Genomic DNA, 26,201 nt, shown 5'->3' with positions numbered 1-26,201 from the left:
CTGTTTGCCCGTGTGTGCGTGCAGCAGCACTTGCTTGCATGGGTCTGTCCGCTGGTCTTGGGTGTATTATGTATATTCCAGGACCAGCAGGTGGTTAAGAGCCCAGATGGAAAACTATAATTGAGAGACTTACTCAGACACTGCAAGTATGAGAATTCAGAATCACTTAAGTCGACAAGGGCAGTCATTTCACATGAATTAGACCTGGTGACAGTGTTCCAGACACAAAATATATATATATAAAAACAAGATCATACAGCAGTATAAGTTGACTTGGAGCAGCGAGGCCGCTCAATAACAATTTGTGAAGTGACACACTCTTCTTTGTGAATACACCCAATTACACACACACATGCAGAAATAAACACACACAGACACAGAGTACTGTATATGTACATATAGTATACTGCCTATATATGGACTGGACATGCCCGAAGTCAGCGCAAATTGGCAAATATGCCCATATATGGACTGGACATACCCGAGGTCAGCGCGAATCAGCGTTGTTAGGTAACGATTAACATCAGAGAAAATCGCCATTGTCAGTCAATTTTTGAGTGGTGCCAACCACTCCTATATCTGACTTTGTCTGTGTGTCCGTCCGTATGTATGTATGTCCAATAAACAAACATTGATGACAACATCAATACGGGGCTCATCAAAGGCACCACTCTCTTCACACAGGGTGTGATTTTTTTTTGTTGTGTGCGATGTCAGACCAGGGCTCGATCTGTTAAATTTGACTGTGCCACGGTCAGGTCACACCACACAAGGTCACCCAACGCAGTTTATTTGCGGAAAGAAGAGCTGTGGATGCTCTCAGCTCTACACCCCCCTCCTCCTCCCTTTCCCCTTCCTGACACCACGGATGGCTTTATGATTTACTATGTACTTTACCTTCTCTCCTTTCTCTCTCGCTCACTTTCTCCTCTTTTTGTCCTCTCCTTTCCTCTCTAAGTACTCCTCTCTAATGTTCTCTCTCCTCACCTCTCCCCTGTGTCTCCTGCTTCTGACCGCTGTGACTGATCTGTCACATCTGAGACTAGACTGCTTTGCAAGTCTAATCCCCACTTCCCGTCTCTTTCATCAATGATTTGTCCCTAGGCCAGATTACTAGCTATTGTTATACACACACTGGAAGGACTGCCTTGTATGGCAAATATACAGTTTATAATCCCTCTGGCCTGACACTTCACATTGGGTCCTAGTGTCTGACACTTTTTCTGTCTTAATTCTGCTTCTTCTCTTTCAACTTCTAATTTCCTTCTCCTGTCTGTTCTGCTAGTTTCACTATTCTTCCATTCATCTTCCTTTTACTTTCCCCCTCTTTCATCATTCTCCATTCTCGTTTATATTTATCTCCACCTCTAAATCCAGCCCCTCCGACGTCCATGTTGTAACAAACTACTATCATGGGGAAGACAAAGCGCATGTTTCATGTCTTCGAATTGAACTGGGACAGCTTTATTCATTTTGGCTGTATACGTTGTGTTCCTGTTAAGTCAAAGCTCCTGAGCGTTCCTCATTTCTCTCTCTGTCTCTTTCTCTCTCTCTTCTCTCTCTCTCCCCCTCCCTCTCTCCAGACACAAACCTTTATTCCCTTCATATTAACTATATTATATGCTGTTACTGTACATTTCCTTGCATTCTGTTCTACGCAGACTTGCACAATGACTCCCAAGGTTATGACGCAACACAGTCAAATCCTCAGCTTTCATTTAATTCTGTGTTACGTCAAATTCAAACGAACACTGAGGATTTTACTGTGTACAATCCGTAACGAACCATGACACTTAAACTGTGGCCCACTGACCGGAGTGGCTTAGCTTACTGTGTCCTCTCTGCATAGGTCATCTACATCAATTCCAGCCCTGAAACAAGATATAAGACACTAATCCACCCTTACAGTAGCAGTGCATTGAGCAAACAGCACGGAGAGAGTGAGAGTTATCATCAAAACAGAAATCAGATACTCTTATGCATTAATGTAAATCCTTACAAATAATCACATCATCGCACAAGCTGTGTGTGCCCTTCAGCAGGAATGGACCGGAGGTGCAAAACGCACAAGAGCAGACAGCCACCCCTCCTACCGCACAAACCCAACAGGATTTCATATAAGCCAAACCGACATGACAGCACACAAACAGCCAAGCAACATTAGGCAACAGACGCTTCAGAACCACAGAAACACTGCAGCGATAAACTGCCGCTCACATCTTTACTTTAAGTTTTATGCACATTTTACGGTAAATGTGCTTAACCACTAAAACCATAAAGTGTCACTATTCTTGGCATGTCATAATAGACGAACATTCTGAAAAAATATGAAAACCTTGGGCAAAATAGCAGATATCGCCTATATAATGTACTATTGTCTGGGGTCCCCCAGGGTCTATACTTGGTACCCTCCTTTTTTTAATTTACAGTCTACACCAAATAGCAAAATAGCAACGTGTCGCCAAACACTAATTGAAGGACTACATATACACAGAGTAGGAGCAACTCATGGAAGCCAGCTCTGGCAAATATAACCCAGCAGCTTGGTTTGCTTTACTGAGCAGCAATAGCAAATCTACAAACTCTAAGGCATCGCCAAGCAAGAATTGAAGGACCACAGAGTAGGAGCAACTCATGGAAGCCTGCTCTGGCAAATATAACGGCTGAGAAATGAAGGCAAGCCAGAGTGGTGTGAAAAGAAGACCTTCCACTCTCTTATCTTGGAGGCTCCCTGTGCCATGACAAGATTTAGAGTATGAGCATAGCAGCGAATGAAGAGGGCTTGTGGAATGGTTTGGCTTGCACCCCGTTCAAAACCAGATACCATAACGTCCGCTCCACCTTTGCACCGAGCAACCTCTTTGTCAACCCGTTAAGACCGCGAACGCATCTGTCATTTTTAGATTTCTTTGGCTATTCAAAAATAGCAGATATACAAGCTAATATGGCACTCGGTGATCTGCTATTTTTGGAAAATCATGAAAATGTGTGCAAATCGTATGTTATATTTTTAACTCAAATCTTTGCTTCTGGGGATTCTACAAATGTCTTCTAAATCAGTTTTTTTGAAAAAACATATGTTGCTATAATAATATACTGTAGTGGTTCTCAAACCTTTTCATGTCAAGGACCCCCATAATGATATGTAATTTGGCCCGCGGACCCCCATCTCAAAATATTTTGTTCCAGGGACCTCCCCAGAAGCAAAGATTTGAGTTACAAATGTTCGCTTAAACAATATATATATATTTTCATGATTTTCCAAAAATAGCAGATCTACAAGCTGCCGCGCTATGAGTTTTTATATCTGCTATTTTTGAATAGCCAAAGAAATCTAAAAGGACACAGATGCGTTCCCGGTCGAGTAAGCAGGTTGTATTCTGCCACTAAATTCAGCAATTCCGGATAATTCCCCTTGTTTGCCCCACCTGAGCCTTCATCATGGCTTTGGAAGGGCAATTCCTGTTTCCTCAAGAACACCACACAGTTAATGAGACATTTCAAAATGTCCTCCTTCATCCTAACCTTCTCATAATAAGAATTGACATCCCAACATCATTGCTCATTCAGCTGGAACTCTATCCTATTGCCCACAAAGGTTTTAAGGTCAATAGTAGCTTTCAGATGACTTGAAGCATTTTGCCAGCGAGGGTCTGACTTTGATAAACTTCTTAAATCAGAAAATCGATCTCTGGCCCAAGATCCACTTTCTGCACCAAAAAACAAACATTGGTCAATTGTATTTTCATTTCAAATTAGGCTCTCATTGAATTTCTATTACTCAGTCCTCTGTGACTTTCACAGAGGGCCTATAGCGGGACGACCAATCAAAGAGCTGCATAACATTTTCTTCTCAACAACTGCAGAGTCAGCAAAAGTCTAGTTCTAGGATTAGCTTTTGAGTAGAATGTCATTTTAAAAGTATGCAAAGTCTGAATTGAATTAGCATTTGAGTGGAATGTACCTTGCAAATAATAAAAAGTTTGACCAGTGTTACTGTTTGCCTGGAATGTAATTATAAAAGCATTAATACATTAAATAGGAAAAGTGTTTGAGAGCATCTTGAGGAATTGAACTGAAGGAGAGGAAAACAAGGAAAGGGTTAGAATAATGTAATGGATAGAGCTGTGTACAGTTCCTGTTAAAACAAAAGGGAGTTTAACATGCAGGGGAATGGCGGGTACACCCACTGAAACACAGCTCATTCCTCACTCCTCCATTCCTTTCAAAGAAACATAAGTTGCTAAAATAAGAAGAAAGAAAAAAAGCCTTGTTAAGCCTGACCAGGATACATGCCAGTGTGGATTAGGTGTTGGTTGAATTATGACTAATGTACAGAGCTACTGTATGTATGTACCATTGTATGTAACACGGTGGTACTACAGTATCTGCTTGCACTTTATGAGTTTACACCATTGATCACTTTTGCATTGCATTACTAGCCATTAAGGTAAGCCTACTGTACTTGGAATGCACCCCCAAACCCTAGAACTGATTTCACCACAGATTACACATGGCAGCACACTAGCAATGCAACCGCTTTACCCCTAGAACTCATGTTAAAAGCTGTGCCTTATCATCTTTGGCATCACCATAAGAAAAAGCCATCTTCTGTTTTAATTTCTGCAAAAGCTACTCTGAGGTTGGTGTAAAAACTGTCATGCACAGTGCGTCCACTTCACATCCAGTGGAGATGCTGCCTAGCCATGTGAGTGTCTGGGCTCTACAGTGGTGTAAAGTAACTAAGTACATTTACTCAAGTACTGTACTTAAGTACAATTTTGAGGTAATTTTACTCGTTAATTTACTAATCAATTAATTAACAACACTTTGCAGCCGACAGTAGCCAGGAGTCAATTATTATTTTCTGTGATGCCAAAAGGCTACATTATGTTGCGTAAACTGCACCATATTTTAATTAGCAACTTCTAATTAAGTTTTTATGCTGTGGCTCCTGTGTGTCCGGCTAATCTCGCAAACCTAGAACCGGTCAGCACAAAATTTCTTGTGCACGCTGCCAGTAGGTAGGTCAAGGGGGAAAAAATCTAAATATTTGTCACATATTGAACAAAATGTGTTTTTGTGACTATTCTTTATCCGTATTCTCAGATCCAATGTCCTGCCCACACTGAGCAGTTAAACCACACTGTTGTTAGAGCTCATCATGTTCATCATGTTCTTTTTTTCCTTTCAGCTTTTTTCTTTTATCCTAGAAAGTGTGTGTGTTCATCTTGGGTTCGGTCAGGAGGTAATTATGGCCTGAGGGTAGAGGAGGGGATCTGAGAAACCTTGACTTAGCATGACTCAATCTGCTCCTCTGCACACATGCACACGCGCACACGTGCACACACGCACACGCGCACACGCGCACACGCACACACGCACACACACACACACACACACACACACACACACACACACACACAGAGAGCACTCAAGCATGAAAACATCACTTGTTTCTTATCTCCGTCATTTTGCGATGTCAACATTTCGTGGAGGAATACACAGAAGACATATGGTATTACTTTTTGCCGCACTGTTATCGAGCTCCTCACAACAGAACAATGGGATTTAGGTTGAAAATCAGGAAAGTTTCCTTTAAACATTTTCCTTCCCAACATTGCTTCAAACCCTTACCGGTCCATTTCGTCACATGTATGCACTCTCTGAGTTACAAATGGATAATTGAACAGTGAGGGTTATACTTGTGTATTGATCATCCAGTGATGCACAGCGACATTGTGAAATTGAGAATATCTCCGAAGTCCTTGTTGTAAAGCAGAGGGAGTGTGATTTTGTACCGTCAGTCGATGCACTCATTGATTTTTACTCTGTCTCTGTGTCTGGTTAACCAGAGAGGACCAGGGGTTAAGATGAGCCTGTCATTATTAACGTAACCTCTACTGACGTTTACCCACTTTCTCTCTCTCTCTCCTCTCCATCTTTCTCCAGGTGCAAGAGGCCGTTCGCCATATCTCGGAGCCCCCTCCTCCCTTGGTGTACTCTGCACCATCGGCGTACCCCCAGGTGCAGAAACCGTGTGAGGAGAAGCCAGTGGCTCACAGGGGCAGGGAGCACCCCACCTCCTCTTCTTCGTCCGCCTCCAGAGGCGCAGACCGAGACAGGAACAAAGGCAGGGACAAAGACAAGAAGAAGAAGAAACACAAGAGAAGGTCGCGGTCGAGGTCGAGGTCAAAGAACAGACACTCTCTCCCCAGTGCTTACAGAAGAGCCCGCAGGTCCAGGTAGGATACTAATGGATATTTAGTCATTTTGACTGTTTAACCACTTGAACCCCAGCATGCCTATTCTGGGGGGCACACACAAAAAGCTCACAAGCTTGTAGACCCGGTCAAAGTACAGTTGTAACTCAAGTCCAATTCTGGATTCAAGACTTTAGGGTTGGAGTGGTTACAGTCCACACCGGGAGCATGATGAATAAGCTGGTGATGCCTCATTCATACAGGTTGATGCTTTTATTCGCGGAGAAACATCTAATAAATGATGTTTCATTGCTGCATAATATTCGCATTCTGTGCGGTACTTATGACATAAACAGCAGTTTAAATTAATGCAAATTAACAGATCATGTTATGAGATCATGGAAAACGTTACGATGAACTCTCCAGAAATGTTGAGAAAACTTTGAAGAATTGACCATTTGAAAGGTTTTGTTGTTGATCTGCTTTTTACTGCTCTTAGTGAATTGCAACATATTACTGAACAAATCTCAATCTATAGTATTTTGTGATTTGGATGGCTTGAAGAATTTAACTTTAATTGAAAAGAATTGTGTATGGAAACGACAACAACCTTTAATTAAATATAGCATCTAGTGTGTATGTTAACCACGGCTAATCTAGCTTCTCTCTATTTTGGGTATGTCATAATAGGCAAACATTTGCCGAAAATAGCCACAGTTGTGAGCTTGTAGATCGTCTACTTTCCGCGAAGACATTTACTGTAGATGGGGTGAAAAAAAGAGGGGACCAAGTATAGACGCCTGAGGGACCCCAGCCAAGTGCTTAGGTATGTTAAGATTTCTCACAGGTGAATCCGTCACTTGTAGTTTAGCTCTGTTCCATACTAACTTCTTCCCTTGGTAATCCAGACCAATTCTCATTATCAGTGGCTGGCTGGCGTTTTGGCGTCTGTAATTATGTCTGATTCATGGTGTCACATTGACAAGCCCTAATGTAATTTCTGCAAATGGGGGCGTTTGAGCTCCAGGTTTTAAATCACTTGCTGTACAGTATGTGAATTAAAGAGCAGAGGTTTAAGAGAGAGGAGGAAGGTCTGTGTCAGATGCTGTTACGCTCTTCCTGAGAAGTCTCTCTCTCTCTAACACACACACACACACACACACACACACACACACACAGTTTTCCTTTCCATTTTGTGTGCTAAAGGGAAGTGAAGAGCTCTTTATCTCTGTAGCTCAGAACGAGATTATGATACAGACAGACCAATAGATAGAAAGGGAGCGTGTGTGTGTGTGTGTGTGTGTGTGTGTGTGTGTGTGTGTGTGTGTGTGTGTGTGTGTGTGTGTGTGTGTGTGTGTGTGTGTGTGTGTGTGTGTGTGTGTGTGTGTGTGTGTGTGTGTGTGTGTGTGTGTGTGTGTGTGTGTGCGCGCGCGCGCGCATGCGCTGGGACTGGCCGATACGTACAGAATTAAATACCTCAATATAAAAAAAAATGTGTTCAGTGAAGACGTTTTGTGAAAATGTGCCTACCGCGACAAGCCCTGAGTGTATCATCTGTGGTGTGTCGTGCATGTGTCTTCTATCTCTCCAATGTGACATGTCTTTACATTTGCCTCCAAGTAAATCTTTGCATGCAGAGGAAGTGGATTGAGTTCTGTCTCTTATTAAATCACGGAGGAGGTTGTCTGGCAGCGTTATTGCCCTTGACGGGCTGATGTCGATCGACTGAATCAGCTTCATAATGACTTTACTAAAGCTCCAATGCTTCAGGGACAGAGCAAAATAGACGAGAGTAGCGAGAGAAACAGACTGCGATGTAGAGAGAGAGACAGGTGGAGGAGGGGCAGATGAGAGACTGAGACAGTTGGGGGCGTGAGAGAGATGGACAACGTGATGATAGAGTGAGACTGAGAAAGACAAAGTGATGGGAAAGTGAGAGAGATGGAGGGGTAGAGAGAGAGGCAAAGTGATGATGGGAGAGGTAGAGATGCATATAGATACCTTGATTGATTCCAGAAGGTGAAATTAAAATGTTCTTCCAGCATCAGTCAGGAAATAAAAAACAGTAGTGCAACCAATGCGTTTGAATCAAATAAGTCAAAAGAAAATCATACAAATAAGAGTACAGATGAATAAAAACACAACGAGTTACTAAGATGCTGTTTTTACGGCATGGCTCCACAGGAGTCTAGGTATCCATAAGAGGGTCTGTCTGTCCGTCCATCTGTCTCTGGAGCTAATCTTGCAAACCACTTGACCAGGGGTCTTCGACATTTTCAGGCCAAGGACCCCCTAGCTGAGAGAGAGATGAAGCAGGGACCCCCCCACTACATATTGTATAAAATCATATTGCAGATTTAACTTTTTCATAGATTTCATAGATAGCTGGATTCATGTTAATGTGTATTTTCAGGCAGTTAACCTTTAAACCCTCAATATTTAGTAAACTTGACCATTGGCTCTGTACTTGGTCTGCTCTTTTTCCCTCTACCCCGACTCTCTGAAATTAGCCGATCTACAAGCTCACAACGCCTCGCGGTGAGCTTGTAGATTGGCTATTTTCGGCTAAAATGTTCCCCACCTCACAAAGATTTGGCGGACCCCCTGTAGTAACTCTGAGGACCCCCTAGGGGTCCCGGACCCCCTGTTGAAGACCCCTGCACTAGACCAATTAGCACCACATTTCTTGTGCATGCAGCCAGTAGGCCACAGAAGTACAATTTGGATTAAATTAGCAGTTGTAGGTGTGAATTTAATCACGTTTGAGCAACTACATGGCCTATTTCTCACCTAAATTGTTCACGAACCAGCTGACCGAGATGAGCCTGTACTTCTCCTGCCTGTCGGCTCCCCAGCCAGGCGCAGCTGCTGGCTTTGATCCGCTCTGAGCAGCGGAGCTCTTTTCTGGACCACAACGTGCTTATTTACGAGGGTGTCACTCATACCTCGGACACGCACATTTTATTGCATTTTGTGAATGTCCGAACTATGAACATGTGTTCACAGCTGTTGTGAATTCAGCGTGAGATAGATGGGGGTGTTGAGAGAGTTGAAGTGATCGGAGAAGTGAGACAGGTGTGGGGTTTAAAGAGAGAAAAAAGGAAGCACATACTCTTAGCACTCTCTTATTCCTTGACTACTCACCCTTTTGTTTGTTCACTTGTTGCACACATGTTCATGTGTCTTGTATGACTGTCACTTTTTCAAGACGGGATGATGTAGGTCAGAGAAAGAGTGAGAAATGTATAATTGGGCACGGGGAGAGAGGTGAAAGACACCTTAGATGAAGACAAAAACGGAATGGAAGACAGGATAAAGAAGTATTAAAGACAGGCGGTAGACAGAGAGAGAGAGAGAGAGAGTAAAGGTTATAGAGTTGACTGCTCTGTATGCACCATTCGTCTCTCAGGTTAATGTGAACAGCATCGACCTCGGAGCCACGCTCTGACATTAGTGCTTTACTGCCTAGTCTTTAAAGAGGAAGGATGCCTTCCTCTTCTACCTCATGCTATTCCATTTAAATAAGACCTTTGTGTCTTGAATGAAAGGATGAGTTTCTACAAACCCATACTTGCCAGTGGGATTAAATTAATTCAGCTCTGCTGCTTATTTCAAAGAAAATTGGGCTACGATTTAAGATCGTCATTAGAGCCATGCATATTTAATATTAAATTCCTTCCAGGGAGATTTTCAGAAGAAAAAAAAAGCTTACAAATTGATAACCTGTTATTTGATTATGGTTAATTAAACCAGTCCCTGCAATGTTATGTGGATGGATCTTTAGATGATCTCTTTAACAAGACTACTTTAAATGGTACACGTTGAAACCCTCCTAAACATCATTGAAACTAGACCAGATTTAATAAGACATAGTCTAATAACAGCGTGGCCTCCCTGAACAATCCTTAGCTATGTTGTCAGTCAATGAAGCCAGTCAAGCCACACACATCACAGTGTGGTGTTCAGTGGTGAAGCTGCACTATTCAGGCTGGCTGCTTGTGTGGTGGTGATGGTACTGTACAGCATATGCCACAGGTTTTCAAAGTGGGAGCCGTGGCCCCTATGGGGGGATTGGAAAGAGAGAAAAAAGTATATATATATATATATATTATGGCTGTCACGATACTCGATACGTACCGAAAATGTATCGAAATTGACTTTCGATACAGTGTGTAGAAATTACAAGCTGTATCGCGATTCTAGCACTATTACATTATGTTGCTCCCGCACAGGCGGACGTCCAAGGGAAGCCCGAGACGCTGTTGTTTGTCTGTGCATTCCGGCGTTTATCTGTGCAGGCGTGCTTCCGACGGGGAAAATGCAGCCACAAATGAGTTGACAGAGAGAGAAACCGCTGGTAGCGATGCATTGAAGAGTCCAGTCTGCTTTACCTTTCATTTCCCCATCGGTAAAAAGATGCCAGCCAACAATCCCAAACTCCCACATAATTCGACCCGCAGGTCGCGCTCAAGAAATAATGAGCGCAGTCGGGGTGACATGGGAGCCTTTTCAGTGGGGGAGAACGCTGGATTTAGAGTCTAGAACCACGTTACAAAGTGCCAAGCAGATCGCATTTGAGCACAAGTGTGTTGCCTGTGTTTCTTGTCTGAGAAAGTAAGGCAAGAGTTACTGAAGGGCTGAGCCATGTGGAATTGATTGCCTTTACTAGAACGGTGTGCTCCTCCTCAGACCGCAGGTCTCCGCCAGGCCGGGTTGTCTACCCAGGGCCTGCAAACTTTGGAAGGCAGTCGAAGCCCCTTTGAAATGGGAAGAAATATTAACTTTTCAAAGAATGTTAACTCATCTTCTTAACTCTTTTATTGCCAAAAACGGGAATTCCCGTCCGATGCTACTATGGTTATCATGGCCACGGACGGAAATTACGAAATTATTTAAAAAAAATAATAATAATAATGTTTTTTTTTATTTTTATATATATATATGTATATATTTTTTTTGTCTTGTTTTTTTGTGTTTATCTCAAAGGAACTAGGAGATAACGCTATCCAAAAAAATGCTGCTCCATTCACTTCAATGTTAAAAAATAAACAGACGAAAAATGCACATTTTTCGTGGCACTGGGACGACACAGTCTGAAATAAGTGTGGCAATGAAAGAGTTAAAGAAGAATCTGAAAATGGCAATGACAGTTGTTAGGGCATAAAACCCAACGTTTATATTATTAATATTTTAAGCGTTTTATTATTCTAGATTGTCATTTGTTATTTATAATTGTTATCATTCAAATAAAAGTTATTTATTGAGAAAGTGTTTTTCTTTATAAATCAGTCAATAGCCTAATCATTTTAATTCAATAAACATCGAATATCGAATCGTGACATTGAAGTCTAATTGAATCGTGGATTAGGGGCGTATCGTAACACCCATTTTGGAATATATATATATATTCCAAAATAGGGCTTAAGTGCTTAGTGGCTCCAACTCAATCTATATGGTAATGATGGTTGATGATGATTATTATTATTAGCAAGATAACGGTCACACATCTGGAAGCTGTGACCTTGCTAAACTATATTGTGTGCCATTAACCTCAAGTGGCCTTCAGGCGAACAGCTTACCAAACAGGTGGTTGTGGCAAATGTTTTACTCTATTCATGTGATGATCATTGTCCTTTTGAACAGTCCTCTCATAATTTACATACTTATGCTATGACATTTTTTCTCCCTCATGTAATATTATGGTTTGTGATGTTAAATAAAGTATGTGTTTTCTTTATTTTCAAAAGTAAATGGGCTACAGGCTATTTGGGGGTCCTTGGCACAGAGAAGTTTGGGAAGCCCTGGCGTATGCCACATTTGACCAAGTGATCTTTATAAATACTTCATCATTAAAAAAAGTGCTTCACATGAACAGTGTTAGTGTGAATAATGCAATTCACTGAAACGGTTTTACATGAATAGATTTTCAACTACGATCCAACTTTAATGCTCTTCATGAGTTTAAAGCACAAGGACACTTTGTGATGTGGGTTGAGCAGTTACTGGACCTTGTCATGATGTACAGTAACTAGTCCAATTGGCGAGATACAGTATATTGCTCCATTGCTTTGATTAGAAATTGATTTTCCAAAAATAGCCTCCTTGTTGTACAGTGAAACAGCTGAAAGTCACTCTCTAAAAAATAAACCCAATATGGCATTATTTTAAAATACAAATGTCAACTTGATGTTCATTTAGCCATTTGTAGTAGGAAGATGATCTGGACTGGATCCGGACGTTCGGATCTCGATCTTCCCATAGTAAAATCTGCAGGAATTTGACGTTTCTATTTTTAAATAATGGTGTATTGGGTTTTGTGATGTTATATTGTGGTAGAATATGCTTTTTTTGTGGTGGTTTATGTCCTCAAAGAGAGACTTTGAGAGTTGTGTCACTGTACGATGTAAGTCGATGAGGAGGCTATTTTTGTCAACGATGTACTGGAGCAAGATATCTCGCCAGTTGGACAAGTTATCACGACAAGGTAACTACACAACCCAAACCTCTACCAAAGTGTCCTTGTATTTTAACTTTTACTTAACGTAGTGGCATGAGTTGTTGGTCTACTTATGAGAGGACAGGCAACCCCTGTTCAGACAAATAGTCATTCAGTACAGTGCCCCTCACAGAAAATGGATGTAAGCTAGCAGTAGCAAGATGTAGAAAAGATCTAACTGAAAGAAAATTAATTTGTAACACTGGCCAGTGTGTGTAAATTAAGTTTTCTCCCCTCAATGTTCCTGACTCACCACAATCATCATATTTTAGCACACAGCACTCAGAAAAACCATACAAAATGCCTCTTGATTTTACATAATATTTTAGAGCGAATGTCTGTCTTTTTCCCCCCTCACTTATCTCATTTAAAAAGTGCTATACAAATGAAGTTTATTTGTTCTGAATAAACTGCCTGCTTGCATTTCCCATGCCAAATTTCTAACCTGTGCCCTGTCTACAGTTATGGCTCCATATAAATTCTCTTTTTGTGTCTTTTCCTTTCCTATCTTGATGTTTCTCCCTCTCCCTCTCCCTCTCCTCCTGTCTGGACAGGTCACGGTCACGTTCTCCATCTAGGAAGGAAAGGGGAGCGACGGCATCAGAGAGGAGGCATGAAGACAGAGACAGGGAGCGCCATCGTCCAGGCAGCAACACCGAGCAGCACAGAAGACGATCCAGGTAATCTAACTAAAAAAGAGCTCACCGCCGGGTAAACTTAGTTTACTCCTCCCAGTGGGGGCTACTCACTGGCAGTTAAGCCAGTAGGATACAACAGCAGTGGCAGCACAGAAATGTGTGTGGAAGATGAATTGGCATAGCGGCTAAATTGGGAGGAAGAAAACAGAAATTCACTTGCAGGCAGGCAGGAAATGTACCCACCACCCCCCAATATTGGTAACAGTTCAACTTGACATGCAATGAGAGCTGAGTCAACAAGTCCTTTAAATGTTGTGTTGATGTACTGCACACCCTAGGTACTTTTCATACTGTATAGAGTAGTACTGTATGAGTGAGCCTTGACAAACAATCTTAACATTACATTATCTTGAGGTTAAGATAAGTCTACTCTACATTACAGTTCTAGAATTAGTCAATTAGTTTGATGTCAACTTGATAGCTAACGTTTCCCAGCTAACTTGATCTTGACTCGGGTCAAGTTGTTAAAGTGGTCCCCTTGTCCAAACATGTTCTGATTTAGTCAACAATCCAATGATGTAGCAAATGCTACAGTAGATGTGTGAATGTCATTTCTGATATTGTTAAAAACGACTAGTGTAAGCATTTTTCACATAGTCCTAAAAACAACTCAAACTAAATGTAAGCAATAGCTTAGCTAGTCTAATTTGCTGTAAATATCATGCAGCATTTTATGAGGAGACTGCATGTACAAGCAGCAGAGCAGAGACGAGAGAGACGGATAGAGCTGCAGGGTGTGAGGTCTTACAATGGATTAATGAGTTTATGTTTTCATTTTTTTTTTATGTTAAGGGCTTCATAATGCATCAGTACATACATTGTTGCTGTCGGACGAAAGCACCGTTATACGACAACGTTTAAAATAGGCAGGTTTCTGCCCTTCAGCGACGATATATATTTTAGGAGCAGGAAGACAGCAGCGGAATGAAGACAGGAGAGAGAAACAGGTTCTCAGATGAGGTCTTACAATCGCTTAGTGATGATATGTTCCGTTCTGCTTCTAACACACAGAGGTTGGAAGTGTGTGATGCAAATGCAAATTGGTTGTACCTAAAGGTGTCGCCCCACCAAACTGACGTCGGTGAGTGTCGGTAAGCGTCTTGAGGTCGAAAGTTGTAGGGAGGCGTTGAAAGCCGACCCGACCTTTCAGGGCTCTCTGGTTGGCTGCTTAGCCTTGCTAGAAGGGGTAGCAGGGACGGTTACTCAAATGCAATACAGCACATATCTATGGTATAAATATTGCTACAGTATGTGTGCTCAGACGCAAAGCGTGGGACGTGTGTGTGCCTGGTCTCTTTCAAACACCAGCTGTCAGCTGTCAGATTTTCTCTGAAACAAAACTATAAGCATACATGCTGTATCTTTAGCTTACCAATATCATATGCACTTACTCCTGCTTTTCTTTAAGACAAAAAAGATCTGTAAAATCACTGAAGCGACCGGTGGTATTCTATAGCTTTCACTTTTCTTTTTTGTTTTACATTGCAAACCCGATAGCTCATTCTCCAACTATTTCATGGGACAATGGATATACAGGGAGAATAGATTAACCATTTTATCAACTACTCAAACAGAAATGACAGGCTGTTGTGGCATTTTTTTCTAATCATTCTAGCTATTTATTACATTATATTGATCATTAGTTAAACCAAAATTATACGGCTGTGTGCGCACTGCGCTGCTGCTTGCTGCAGGCACGCAGCGTTTATTGTTTTAATTAACTAATTTTTCTGCCAAAAACGTTTATAAACGTTTTTGAGAATTTAGCTATTGTCTGCCAAAAACGTTGATAAACGTTTTTGGTAAAATAAAAAAAAACATTTTGGGGGTTTTTCCGTTTTTCCGTTCGTCACAAAGAACTAGGAGATAACATTTTCCAAAAAGTTGCTGCTCCATTCACTTCAATGTTAAAAAATGTGAAATTGCATTTCAATAAGTAGCTATCTTTATATTTTCTCAAATGATTTAAGCATGCACAAGTATATGGGTTTGTTGTTGAAAAGCACATCAAGCCATAGGCTATTTTAGCACCATAGTAGCCGTCTGTCGGTGCGGTGTGGAGAGAGGTGCATTCAGCAACTTTTTTTCACATCTTTCAACCGACTCATCTCTCGACTTAGTAATCTGCAGTAGTCTGTTTGGTGTGGGGACACTTTTAAACAAGGAAACAAAACACACACACACACACACACACATACACACACAGGAAATGTATGTTCAGTCTCTATGACAAATCCCTATGAAACATATGCAATGTGGTTGAGTTCGGTACTGATGCACTTGTTGTGGAATTACTACGGTATGTTTAAGGTTGTTCTCTGATTCAATTATAGCGATGTATTGTTAATGCGTTCATGCAGAAGCGAGGTCATGATGGCCACAATAAAGAATCAGACTATTACAACACAACAGCTGTATCAGTATGCTATATTTATATGTCACGCAGCTGCACAGTGGAGTACCGCACGTCACTATTATGTAAAACTTTTACCGCCGGAGCAGATTCGATACTTGCTCGGAGGACAGGCACATTGTGAGTGTAACCGTGTATAAGAATAAAAATCCGCACACCAGTATTGCTGCTCCCAAATCCAATTTTACTTTGTACCAGTACTCAGACCAGGAAGGAGGAAGAGCTTGGTGGATCGAAACGTTAAGAAGCAATACTGGTGTGCGGATTTTTATTCTTATGCACTGTTAAAAAAAAGATCCAGCACCCAGCCTAGTAGAGCTGGGAGGTGCGTGTCTTTTAGCTGTTTATCAGCTTCTCTCTCAACGTTGTGAGTGTAAACCTGGGGGAAAGAAATGTTAATTTGGCATTCAACTGAATCAAATGAAGGTATAAACTCAGCCTAGATTTGTATCTAGGCTGTATTTAGACAGATGCTAGTCTTCTACCTGCTGTCTTAGTTAAATTGTAGTTTGTAGTTATTTTCTTGTCACATTTTACTTTTGCCATGTTCATGCCATTTACTCTGATCTTGCGCTTACTCTGGATAAGAGTGTCTGCTAAATGCCTAAATTGTAATTGTGTATATATGTACTATAATAATATAATAGGTAATTATATACATGTATAACTCATGTTATACTGGCTTTTAGAAATGATCACATTATCTGATCATATATAAAATGTTACTCCTATAGTTTGTGGTGTGACACTGACTGTACACTGTAAATTGCTGTTTTCTCTCAGGTCTCCACATAAGAAGCAGAGCTCCTTGTTGTCCTCAGGGCAGCTACAGCCCGCGGGTTCCCCACTCTCCCCCTCCTCGTCACCTGCCAGAGCTCTGTCTGCTAGCCCCGCCTCCAGTCTGGGCTCCAGGTAACCAGACAGAACACAACACAACAGAAAAACAGCTCCCCTGAACGGCCTTTGTTGTGAACATATGAGATGCATTCAACAAGGCATTGTGTATGTGAACATTTGCATACGTTTGCAAGCGCTTGTCGGAAAAACGCGCTTGTTGCAGTTGGAAACTGGCACACTTGGCTGATATAACCCCCCAGCAAAGTGATACATGAATCCTGTATCGCCATGCCATGATATATTATACCATGACATATTCATGCAAGTCATGCACACAAACATATAGATTTACCAACTCACACAAAGATGCACATGCATAATATATAACACCTTCAGACATATTGAGCAATAAAGTCCCACGAAATGCCAAAGCTCCACATTTGTCATCTGTTTGTAACTGCCTGGATTCAAACGCAGATCTCCTCATCGGAAATGAAACCTCTACCACTCCTCCAAAGGGAAATCCTTCCCTAGCTACTCTGTTATATTAAACCCCCTATATACTGTATATTAGGTTTCAGGCAGGGCTTCGCATCCTAATCCTATGTACTGTATGTGGACACAACGGCCTTTCTTTAATCATTTCACATATCAGTCCCAACAAGGCACGATTATTATTGTATTAGCCTCTTTAGATGTGCACTAAGTCAAGTCCATTTGGATGAGCAGGGACAAACCTCTCTATTTAAATTATGCTTTTACACACAATCCACATGCATCCATAAATTGGACTGACAGACTTATGCTCTCTATCGCTGTTGTCCCTGCCTCTCTCGTCTCCTCTCCCATCCTCGCTTCCCTTTTCTTCTCATAATAATGTACAGTCATAGCTGACCATGACTAACGCTTTCATTTTATTTTTCTCCCTCCATGCCTCAATCTTTCGACTGTGTCTCGACTTTCTTCAGGGGTGGATCTCAGGAGAAAGACAAGCCTGTGTCCTCAACCATAGTGTCCTCTGTGCAGACCAAAATCACTCAGGTATTCCTCATTTATATCTGCACTCAGCAGCCCTCTACCCATTATCTTAGCTACAGCCTCCCCAATAAAACGCTGTTGAATAGATGAACTGTGTTTGACCCATTGAATAGAAGAATCTGTTACTATATACATCTTTGGACTTTGTCCATTTGATTAAGTCTAGCTGTGGCCTAGAACTGTCTTTCAGTTTGAAGTGTTAACTATGCTTTTATAATTTGTTCTTTTTTTCATAGCCTATAGTCTTCTTAAACACTGTAAAAAGTTGAAAGAACAATGTTAGCATCTTAAATATGCTACTATTCAAAATGTATCACATTGTACTAGATTGTAGTATCCAGCTCAGAGCATTTTATATTTCTATATCATATTTGGTCACAGTGTACGACATTGTATTGTCAGTGTTTTACATGGGGGCTCCTGAGACTTCCCTACCTGGTCTAGTGCTAGTCGAATTGATGGTTGCAAATATGGACATTACTGTATATCCTATTTAAAATCAGCATGGATTGTACCCCAGTGGAGCTTAGCTTTATGTGCAGTTGATCTGCATGCTGTAGACCAGCTAATCTCTGACCTAAGGTCACTTGCTGCCTCCAGCCAGTAGAACATTTGTGGGCAGCTTAAGTGGTACATGTATTATCACTCATCTGCGTTTCTTCGCTGTGCGTGCATTTGTGTGTCCAAGCATACAAACAAGTGTATGTGGTGGTCATGTGCTTATTTATGCTTTGGGCACCTTTTGTGTGAACGTGTGTGTGCATTATTTTGCCGTTGGCTGTCTACAGGTGACAGCCAAGTGGTGATGGTTAAATAAAAATTGCTTTCATCTCAGAGAGAGGGAGAGAGCTAGAGCCATAACTATTAGTAGAAAATGAGAGAGCCAGACCAACAGAAACTAAAATGATTAATTTTAGAGGAATAGAGTGAGAGGAAAAGATGGAGAGGGCAGAGAGTAATTTAAAACTCACAATTTAACATTAGCCCAACTCTATACGCCTGGAACATAAATGTAAATATGCTTTTATCAAACCTTTTGGGGCCTTGCTTTCATATTTAAACCACTGTTTTGAATAACAGACCACTTGGATGAGAATGTGAAACCTTTGGCCCACGTCCAATCTCACCACTCTTCAGAGAGAAGTCTGGTCATTTTCGTAGCTTTAATTATTTAAGCAGTGGAACACAAGAGGGAATGTGTTTTGCTGCGAATCACGGCCGTGATTGCAGATCATGAGAGCCAGATGCTGTCACCCTTTCTCTCATGTAGCAACCTTTGACAGTTCACAGAATGGCAGCGTAATTGTGAGGCTGGCAGTCAGCATCCCTCTGCCATGTTTTCAACCAAATCCCTCCCCATCAGAATCATCTGTATTGTCACATCACACAGGTTTACAGGTGTAAAACAGTGGGTGAAATTTGTTTTTGTGAAAGCTCCATCGTTTTTGATTGTTTCCAGAAAGAGAAAGAAGAGGGGGGGGGGGGGGGGGGGGGGGCAAGAGAAGGGGAAAAAAAACAAGGAATCAAAAAGAGACAACAAGGTATCTATATATTTACACATGGCATATCCATCCAAACATTATGTACATGAGGTTTAGAAATAAGGTACAAAACCAGTGCATCCAATGTACTGTAGTTATAGTTGTAGTTATAGAGCACCGAAGTCTGACGTAATTTACACATCCTACCTGGTTCGTGGTTTTCCAGCCCCGTTCTGAATCCCCATAGATGTCTTTAATATCGTGTCAAATAAGAACTGTGTTCCAAAAATAAACAAATGATCCCGGCGGTTTGACTCTTATGGATATGAAGCATCAACTGACGGTGAGTAAACGCTAATGTTACTTCCGCCGAATTAGTTACATTTTTGCCAGAAACAGACTGTATCAAATATAAGTGACTGACTATCATAAACGATGCAGAACCTCCTCCCTGATAATATCGCCAAGACATATTTTTTTAGACCACAATTCTTATATGAGACGATTCTAAGATGACCCAATGTTATTCTCCATAGAGAAATTACTTTACGAACCAGGGGATGAACGAGTGACGTCTTCTGTACTTCTGTACTCTATTTGTATCCAATGTAGCTAATTTAACACGCATATGCAAAATTAGTGGTACATTGAAAATTACAACTTGCAGTATACTGTATAATATGGCCTTTCCTTCAGTGTTTTGGACATCACAGGTTTAACTTAACCAATTTTACTACTACTAACTTCTGTTCCATTTCTAGACCCTTTGAAGGTGCCTAGAGACTATCTCCAATATGAAGGCTTACATAACCAGCTTCATTAAATTAGCTGTATTTTAGTTTTTTGTTTGTTTTAGTGTCGTAACTTTTTGAAGAGTGCGGTGTTACTGCAAGTGCAAGTTCTTCTGATAAAGTGGCCCATATTTCAAATGTGTGGCAGTGAAACAGCGAGTCTTAGTAAAGACTAATATACTGTTGAACCCATGGGAAGTTGTGCGTCTGTCTCACACACCTGCAACGATGATGGATGAACATTTCAAAGCTACGTATGCACAACAGACGTCTACCCGAGACAGACAAGTTGACCTAACCAATTTAGGAGTACCAATCTCTTCTCTCCTCCTTTCATGTCAGCAGCAGTCTAGCTCTAGCACAGTGAACCCCCAACAAAAAAGACTGACTTTATCTGTGATGAGAACCAGATGAGGTATGAGACAAGTCAACTAGCAAAGGCTCAGGGCGACAGACAGAAATACTTGGTGGAACTGAGACCAGTCCTGATGCAAAGCTTCGTTGAAAGGGAGTTGGAGTGGACACTGCAGCTAGTCCAAGGAAATGAATGAATGAGTACGCCGTAAGCTGTTTAGATCAGTGTTGATTTTGACCGCAAATTTAGATTTTTGAATAAAATTCCATTTAGTTTTAGTCATCTGAATTTGTTTAGTTTTAGTCTAGTCTAGTTTTAGTCGACTAAATCTACAGTTGATGTAGTCGACTAAAATGTATTTTGGCAGGCCTTGATGGCGTCGTAATGGCTAATTTTACACTTGGTTGCATGCTGAAAATAGCCAATCTACAAGCTCACAACGCGTCGCAGCGCGAGCTTGTAGATCTGCTATTTTCTGAGGGCAACACCCGAGCACAACCAAGCATACAATGACTTGTCTTTTAGTTCTACTGGATCTCTTCTAAACTAGTAACAGGCAGCATAAGTATAATATTAAAGCTTTTTAATTGAAACATAATGCCTTAAATATCATGTGATCGCTATGTTGCACTCATTGTAATGATACAATTCCTCCACGAAGGCTTGCGAACTGTCTCGTCTACGGGCCGTTGTGACACACAGTTATTAGCTACTTGGCTAGCCATACTGGTTATGTGTCGTGTTCATACGTGTGTCTGAGTGTGTGCTTGTACAAAGAGTAAAGGGTGGCACTAGAGGAAAGGTCTCTGGGTCAATGTTATTGTAGTGTGGAGAATAGTTCATGCTAGTTTTTCATTCAGACATGCAGTGTTTAACAGCTTGAAGGATGTTACCAAATCATAAAGAACCGTGTTGTACTTGCTCACCCCATTACAGCATATCTCTGTTCACTCAATAATGTAAGCTGCCATGGAAACCAAACTGTCGTTTGAAATTCAATAAAAAATGTGAATATGCCTCATAGGCACAATCCATTTTCTCCTTTAGAAACACTCCATTGAGTCTCGCTAATAATGTTGCTGCCACACTGTTGTCGCTATTTGCTCTTCCCAGACGGGAAATAACTTACCTCCCACATTACCATCATTCTGCCCCGATTCTACCTCACACTCCATGTATGGCTTCATACCGGCCACCTCATAATCAATGATTCACCCAATTTTCATTCCACCCACCCCTTGCAGTGCAGGTGCCAAATGGACCCCTCTTTATTACCCATCTATCTCTGAATTACTCCAGTCTGCTTCCTCTCCACCCTTCGCTCAATTGTACCTCTACTCTTCACCTTCTCTCCCCTACCCTTGTGTTCTTCTGTCTGCAGTTCATACTAGGGCTGCAACTATCAATTATTTCTTTTTCAATTAATTAATCAAATAATCAAGAGGTATATACTGTACACTGTATATAGCGAATTTCTTTTTTTTCCCAAAAAAATATTATTTAATTACCGGTAAAATGTATATTTTTTAATTAATCGAACTGTTGTGTCCCTATTTCATACTCTGAGATAGAGCTGGTATAAAGATAAGGATAATTCCTTTTAACAGGTCGTTCATGAAAGTCCTTGCGGTCTTGTTTCCAATGAGAACCTGTGAGCAATTAGGGGTTAAGAGTCTTGCTCAGGGACAAATTTCATTTCATCGACACATATGCTGGCCTGGCCTGGAATCGAACCTGGGGCAACCAGGGCCTCTGGCTCCCTAGGCGGGCTCACTAACCACTCAGCTATGGCCGCCCCCTATGGTCAAGTCAGCTTACCCTTCTTTCCCTTGACTATTATTCTCCTCATCATCTCTACCTGTACCTCACTCTCGATGCTTCATTTATGTTCCGTCGTATGACGGTGTTCAACAACACGTCGCATCGTCACAAGTTGTTAGCAAGTAGTTGTTTTTGGCGACAAGCAACACTGTTGTGCGATGGAGGATAAACTGAGCTTTACTTTCTCTGATGTCTTTCGTGTCTCACTGATGGACGTCTTCAGGCTTCTTTTTAGAAATCTCTCGGGATTTTTCATGCTGCTGCTTTTCACATCTACAGTACCTCTCCTGTTTCATTTTGTTCATCTGAAAACAGTTGGAGAAAACAGAGCAGCCATGTGCATGTCAGAGACATGTCAGTGACAATGCCTGATTATACTTAATGTGCCAGTGACACACACCCAAAATAGCCAATCTACAAGCTCACAACGATCGGCTATTTTCGGTGTGAGACAGACCAGTTCTCTGCTGTATTTTCAACTCGGTTGATGTCTCTTAAGTTAAACCAAGAGAGCAAGATGATGAGGCATTGTTATTGGCATTATCTTTATCATTAGTTGGTCCCAGGGCATAACCCACTGCTGGATTCCACATTTCCAGTGGGGGAAAGTAACTAAGTACATTTACTTAAGTACTGTACTTAAGTAAAATGTTGAGGTATTTGTACTTTACTTGAGTATTTCCAATACTTTTACTTATATTCCACTACATCTCGGATCCAAATATTGTTCTTTTACTCCACTACATTTATTTGAAAACCTTTAGTTACCAGCTACTTTGTAGATTTTGAGAAAACCTACATTAATCACTTCAGCTCTGTAAACATTTCGGCCATTTGAAAATAGCCGATCTACAACCCACAATGCGATGCGACGCATTGTAAGCTTGTAGATCTGCTATTTTCTTCATAATGAGTACTTTTACTTTTGGTACCAGTGGTACATTTAGATGCCAATACTTTTGTACTTTTACTCAAGAACATTTTTTATTCCGGACTTTTACTTGTAACAGAGCATTTCTACATTGCAGTATTGATACTTTTACTTAAGTTCTGTAAAGCAATTGAGTACTTTCCCACCACTGCACATTTCAAATCTCCAGTTGAAAGGGAGACAATGTGGGGGAAGATGAGAGAACACAAAGGCCAAAACAGACAGGCTGATTTCACCATGCTAATGTACAGCAGCCGTGGGGAGCAAAATGATTACAGGGCTTCTAAACTGATAGATGCTTTATCATGGTTTTCTGTTTCTCATCGTCGGGACGGATACAAGATAAGTGGGCACTAGGGACATCTGGGCACCTCGACATAAAATTAGCTATTTTGTCCAAAATGTTAAAAAATTATAATAATTGAAAAATGATTTAAGTAGTGTATAGTATACATGATGTGAACGTGCACGGTACATCATTATCAGACTTAATTTAATCCTTCAACTTGTTTATGCCCCAAAATGACTGGATATACAGGTTTTGTAGCAATTGTTTTGTAGCAGTTCAGAACCGTTCAGTTCAGAAGATATCGTGATCCAAAGATTTGCTGCTCCATTCACTTCTTGGTTAACTTATTACTTAAAAAGGCTGTATCTCGGCTCCTGTGTACTTTTTTGTTACTATGTATTTTCGAGACATAATATTTTCAAATGCGTATTCAATTGAACGGGGGGGTTACGATGACTTTTTTTTTTTCTTCGTGGAAGCACAGTGAAACCCTCTGATTAGCAACCATCAGGGGATCGATCATACTGGAGATAAATATTCTGTGACTACTTGAAAAAGGTAAGAAAATTGAAAAATCGCTGTATGCAATTATTTTTTTATTTAATTGGCACTGAATGAGTTAAGAGGGAACAAAAATAGTTAAAATCCTAAAGGATCCCAACCCTAATCGTAATGCATCTCCAACTGGGGGTCCTTGAAATGAAAAAAATTGAGAATCACTGCTCTAGTGGTTCTCAAACTTTTTCATGTCAAGGCCCCCCAAAATGATATGTATTTGGCTGCGGACCCCCATCTCAAAAATATTTTGTGCCAGGGATTTTTCAAAAATGGCAGATTTACAAGCTCATAGCGTGGCACTCTTGTAGATCTGCTATTTTTGAATAGCCAAAGTAGAAATATGGTTAGTTAAAGTCGTTAAAATGATTTGTGACGCTATATTAACTCATTTTGCTGGGGACCCCCTGGTACCCCCCCCCCAAGGACCCCTGGGGGTCCCCGGACCCCACTTTGAGAACCAATGGACTAACCAACCACAATCTCTTCCTTCACCTCCCCGTTTCTGTTCATCTGATCATGTCCCTTTTGTCTCTCCTCTCCTCCAAACAGGATCTGATGGCTAAAGTGCGGGCCATGCTCGCCACCTCCAAGACCTTCCAGCCCCCCACATCCTGAAGAGAACGTGGCTTATCTCCCAAACCAGGCAGAGAGGGGTCCGTGGCTTTTCCCCCCTTCTCTGCCTCACCATGGTGACAAAGTCAAGCCCCCTGTCCTTCAGCCAATCAGCATGTGGCATTCTCCCCCTCCTGGAGCTGTAGTTGGCCTGGATGTTTTTTGAGCTTTCATCTCCCTGTTTGTCTTAGTGTTGTGTCATCTTCCTTTGATCCATTAGCATGTGAGTCAGATTTGTTATGGATTGTACCTCCAGCATTGTAAGCGTGGAATCGAGGAGCTCTTGAACTACTGTATAGTATCTGACTTGTACCTGACAGAAAAGCTCTGTGTCACCAGGGTGAACGGGATGCAGTGTGATGTATATCACTATTGTCTTTTTGGCCCAGGCAATTTCAAAGCATGGAAATGATTCATAGAAGTGTCTTGCATCATGTCTGAAAAGAAAGATTTTAATTTCCTCCAAATTGTTGACGGAGACATTATTCGCTGCATAGCATAATTGTGCCGATGCCAGAGGGGTTATATTCCATCCTTCTGTGAAGGATTGCGTTGTTTTGTTCATTTTATTTCTCTCCTCCCCAATCCATCCCTCTGTTATTCACTCTCTTCATTCTCTCCCGCTCTCTCCCATCTGTCTCTTTCCTCTCCACCTGGCCAGCTCACTTTAAAATCCATTTTCGTTCTCACTGTCGTCTCTCAGCTCCAACGTGTGGCCTTCTATTTTTTTGTGTCAAGGTTCTACAGAATTCAAAGCAGAGCTGCTTTCTAATGCAAAATGTCAATAAATTTTGAAATAGAATTTCCCAGGAGCCTTGACTTTTTTTTTCTTCTTGAAAGTTTGGGATTATAAAATCAATGATCCACACCACAAACAAATGAACACAATTAATGTCATGACCACTTTCCTGCTCTACTCTAAATATTGTCAATTATGTCTATTGTCAGTGAGTAACGCATCTCATCAACTGGACTGAATACAGTATGTGACTGAATGTTTTAATCATGAAGTACAAGGTCAATACATTATAATATCCCAATAGAAATTATGTTTGCAAGGCCAGTATTGTAAATGGCGCATCTAATATGCAACAGTGAAAAGATAAAACATGTTAACCTTCACAATTAAATTACGCTGTTGTGTCAAGGCCAACAACAGATAAGCTGCCATTTGTAACAGCCAATTCAACCAGGGTCATTATACTTGCATCATGGGTTGCACCTGAGGCATTCATAATGGATAATGTTTTGTTTTGGAGAAAAGCCTGTTGACATTAATGCGAGAGTGATGTACTACTACAAAAGGAATGCGAGCACTCGTCACAAACAACAGTCTTTTAGCGGGTGCACGGTTCAAAAACAATTCAACTAAACCAAAAGATCACCAACACTCCCAAGTGCTTTTAGGATATTTTATTGTCAGTGCTTTTGCTTTATGGATGCTGCGGCTGTTAATCAGTCCTGTGACATTTGTACACTGCTGAAGGGCCTGTATGTGAAAAAAATAATTTAAAAAACTTGAATGAAGATATTTTATTATCTGGCACGGACGTCCGTTGTTGTGCTGCCCGTGCCAAATAATAAAATGTATTTTTGTAAATGAGTGCTGGTGGTCTTTTAGTTTAGAGATGCAGTACTTGTATACTGTAATGCTCAAGCCTAATTTGTCTTCATTGTG

General features: G+C 41.1%; 1 protein-coding gene across 2 annotated transcripts in view; it reads left to right on the top strand.

The window, feature by feature from the left end:
- sfswap (splicing factor SWAP) overlaps positions 1-25,330 on the top strand; it is a 109,289-nt gene extending 83,959 nt beyond the window's left edge. For both annotated transcript variants that reach the window (XM_084047484.1, XM_084047485.1), the window contains exons 15-19: positions 5,953-6,245; positions 13,254-13,379; positions 16,594-16,722; positions 17,616-17,688; positions 24,461-25,330. In XM_084047484.1, coding sequence (XP_083903610.1) covers positions 5,953-6,245; positions 13,254-13,379; positions 16,594-16,722; positions 17,616-17,688; positions 24,461-24,526 — 687 coding nt within the window. In that variant the 3' untranslated portion in view covers positions 24,527-25,330. The remainder of the gene's footprint in view (positions 1-5,952; positions 6,246-13,253; positions 13,380-16,593; positions 16,723-17,615; positions 17,689-24,460) is intronic.
- The last annotated feature ends 871 nt before the right edge of the window (positions 25,331-26,201 follow it).

Source organism: Gymnoscopelus microlampas (genome assembly GCF_963454915.1).
Source record: "Gymnoscopelus microlampas genome assembly, chromosome: 21".
Lineage (NCBI taxonomy): Eukaryota > Metazoa > Chordata > Actinopteri > Myctophiformes > Myctophidae > Gymnoscopelus > Gymnoscopelus microlampas.
Note: the sequence above shows the minus strand (reverse complement) of the source record. Positions and strands in the feature narration are given on the sequence as shown.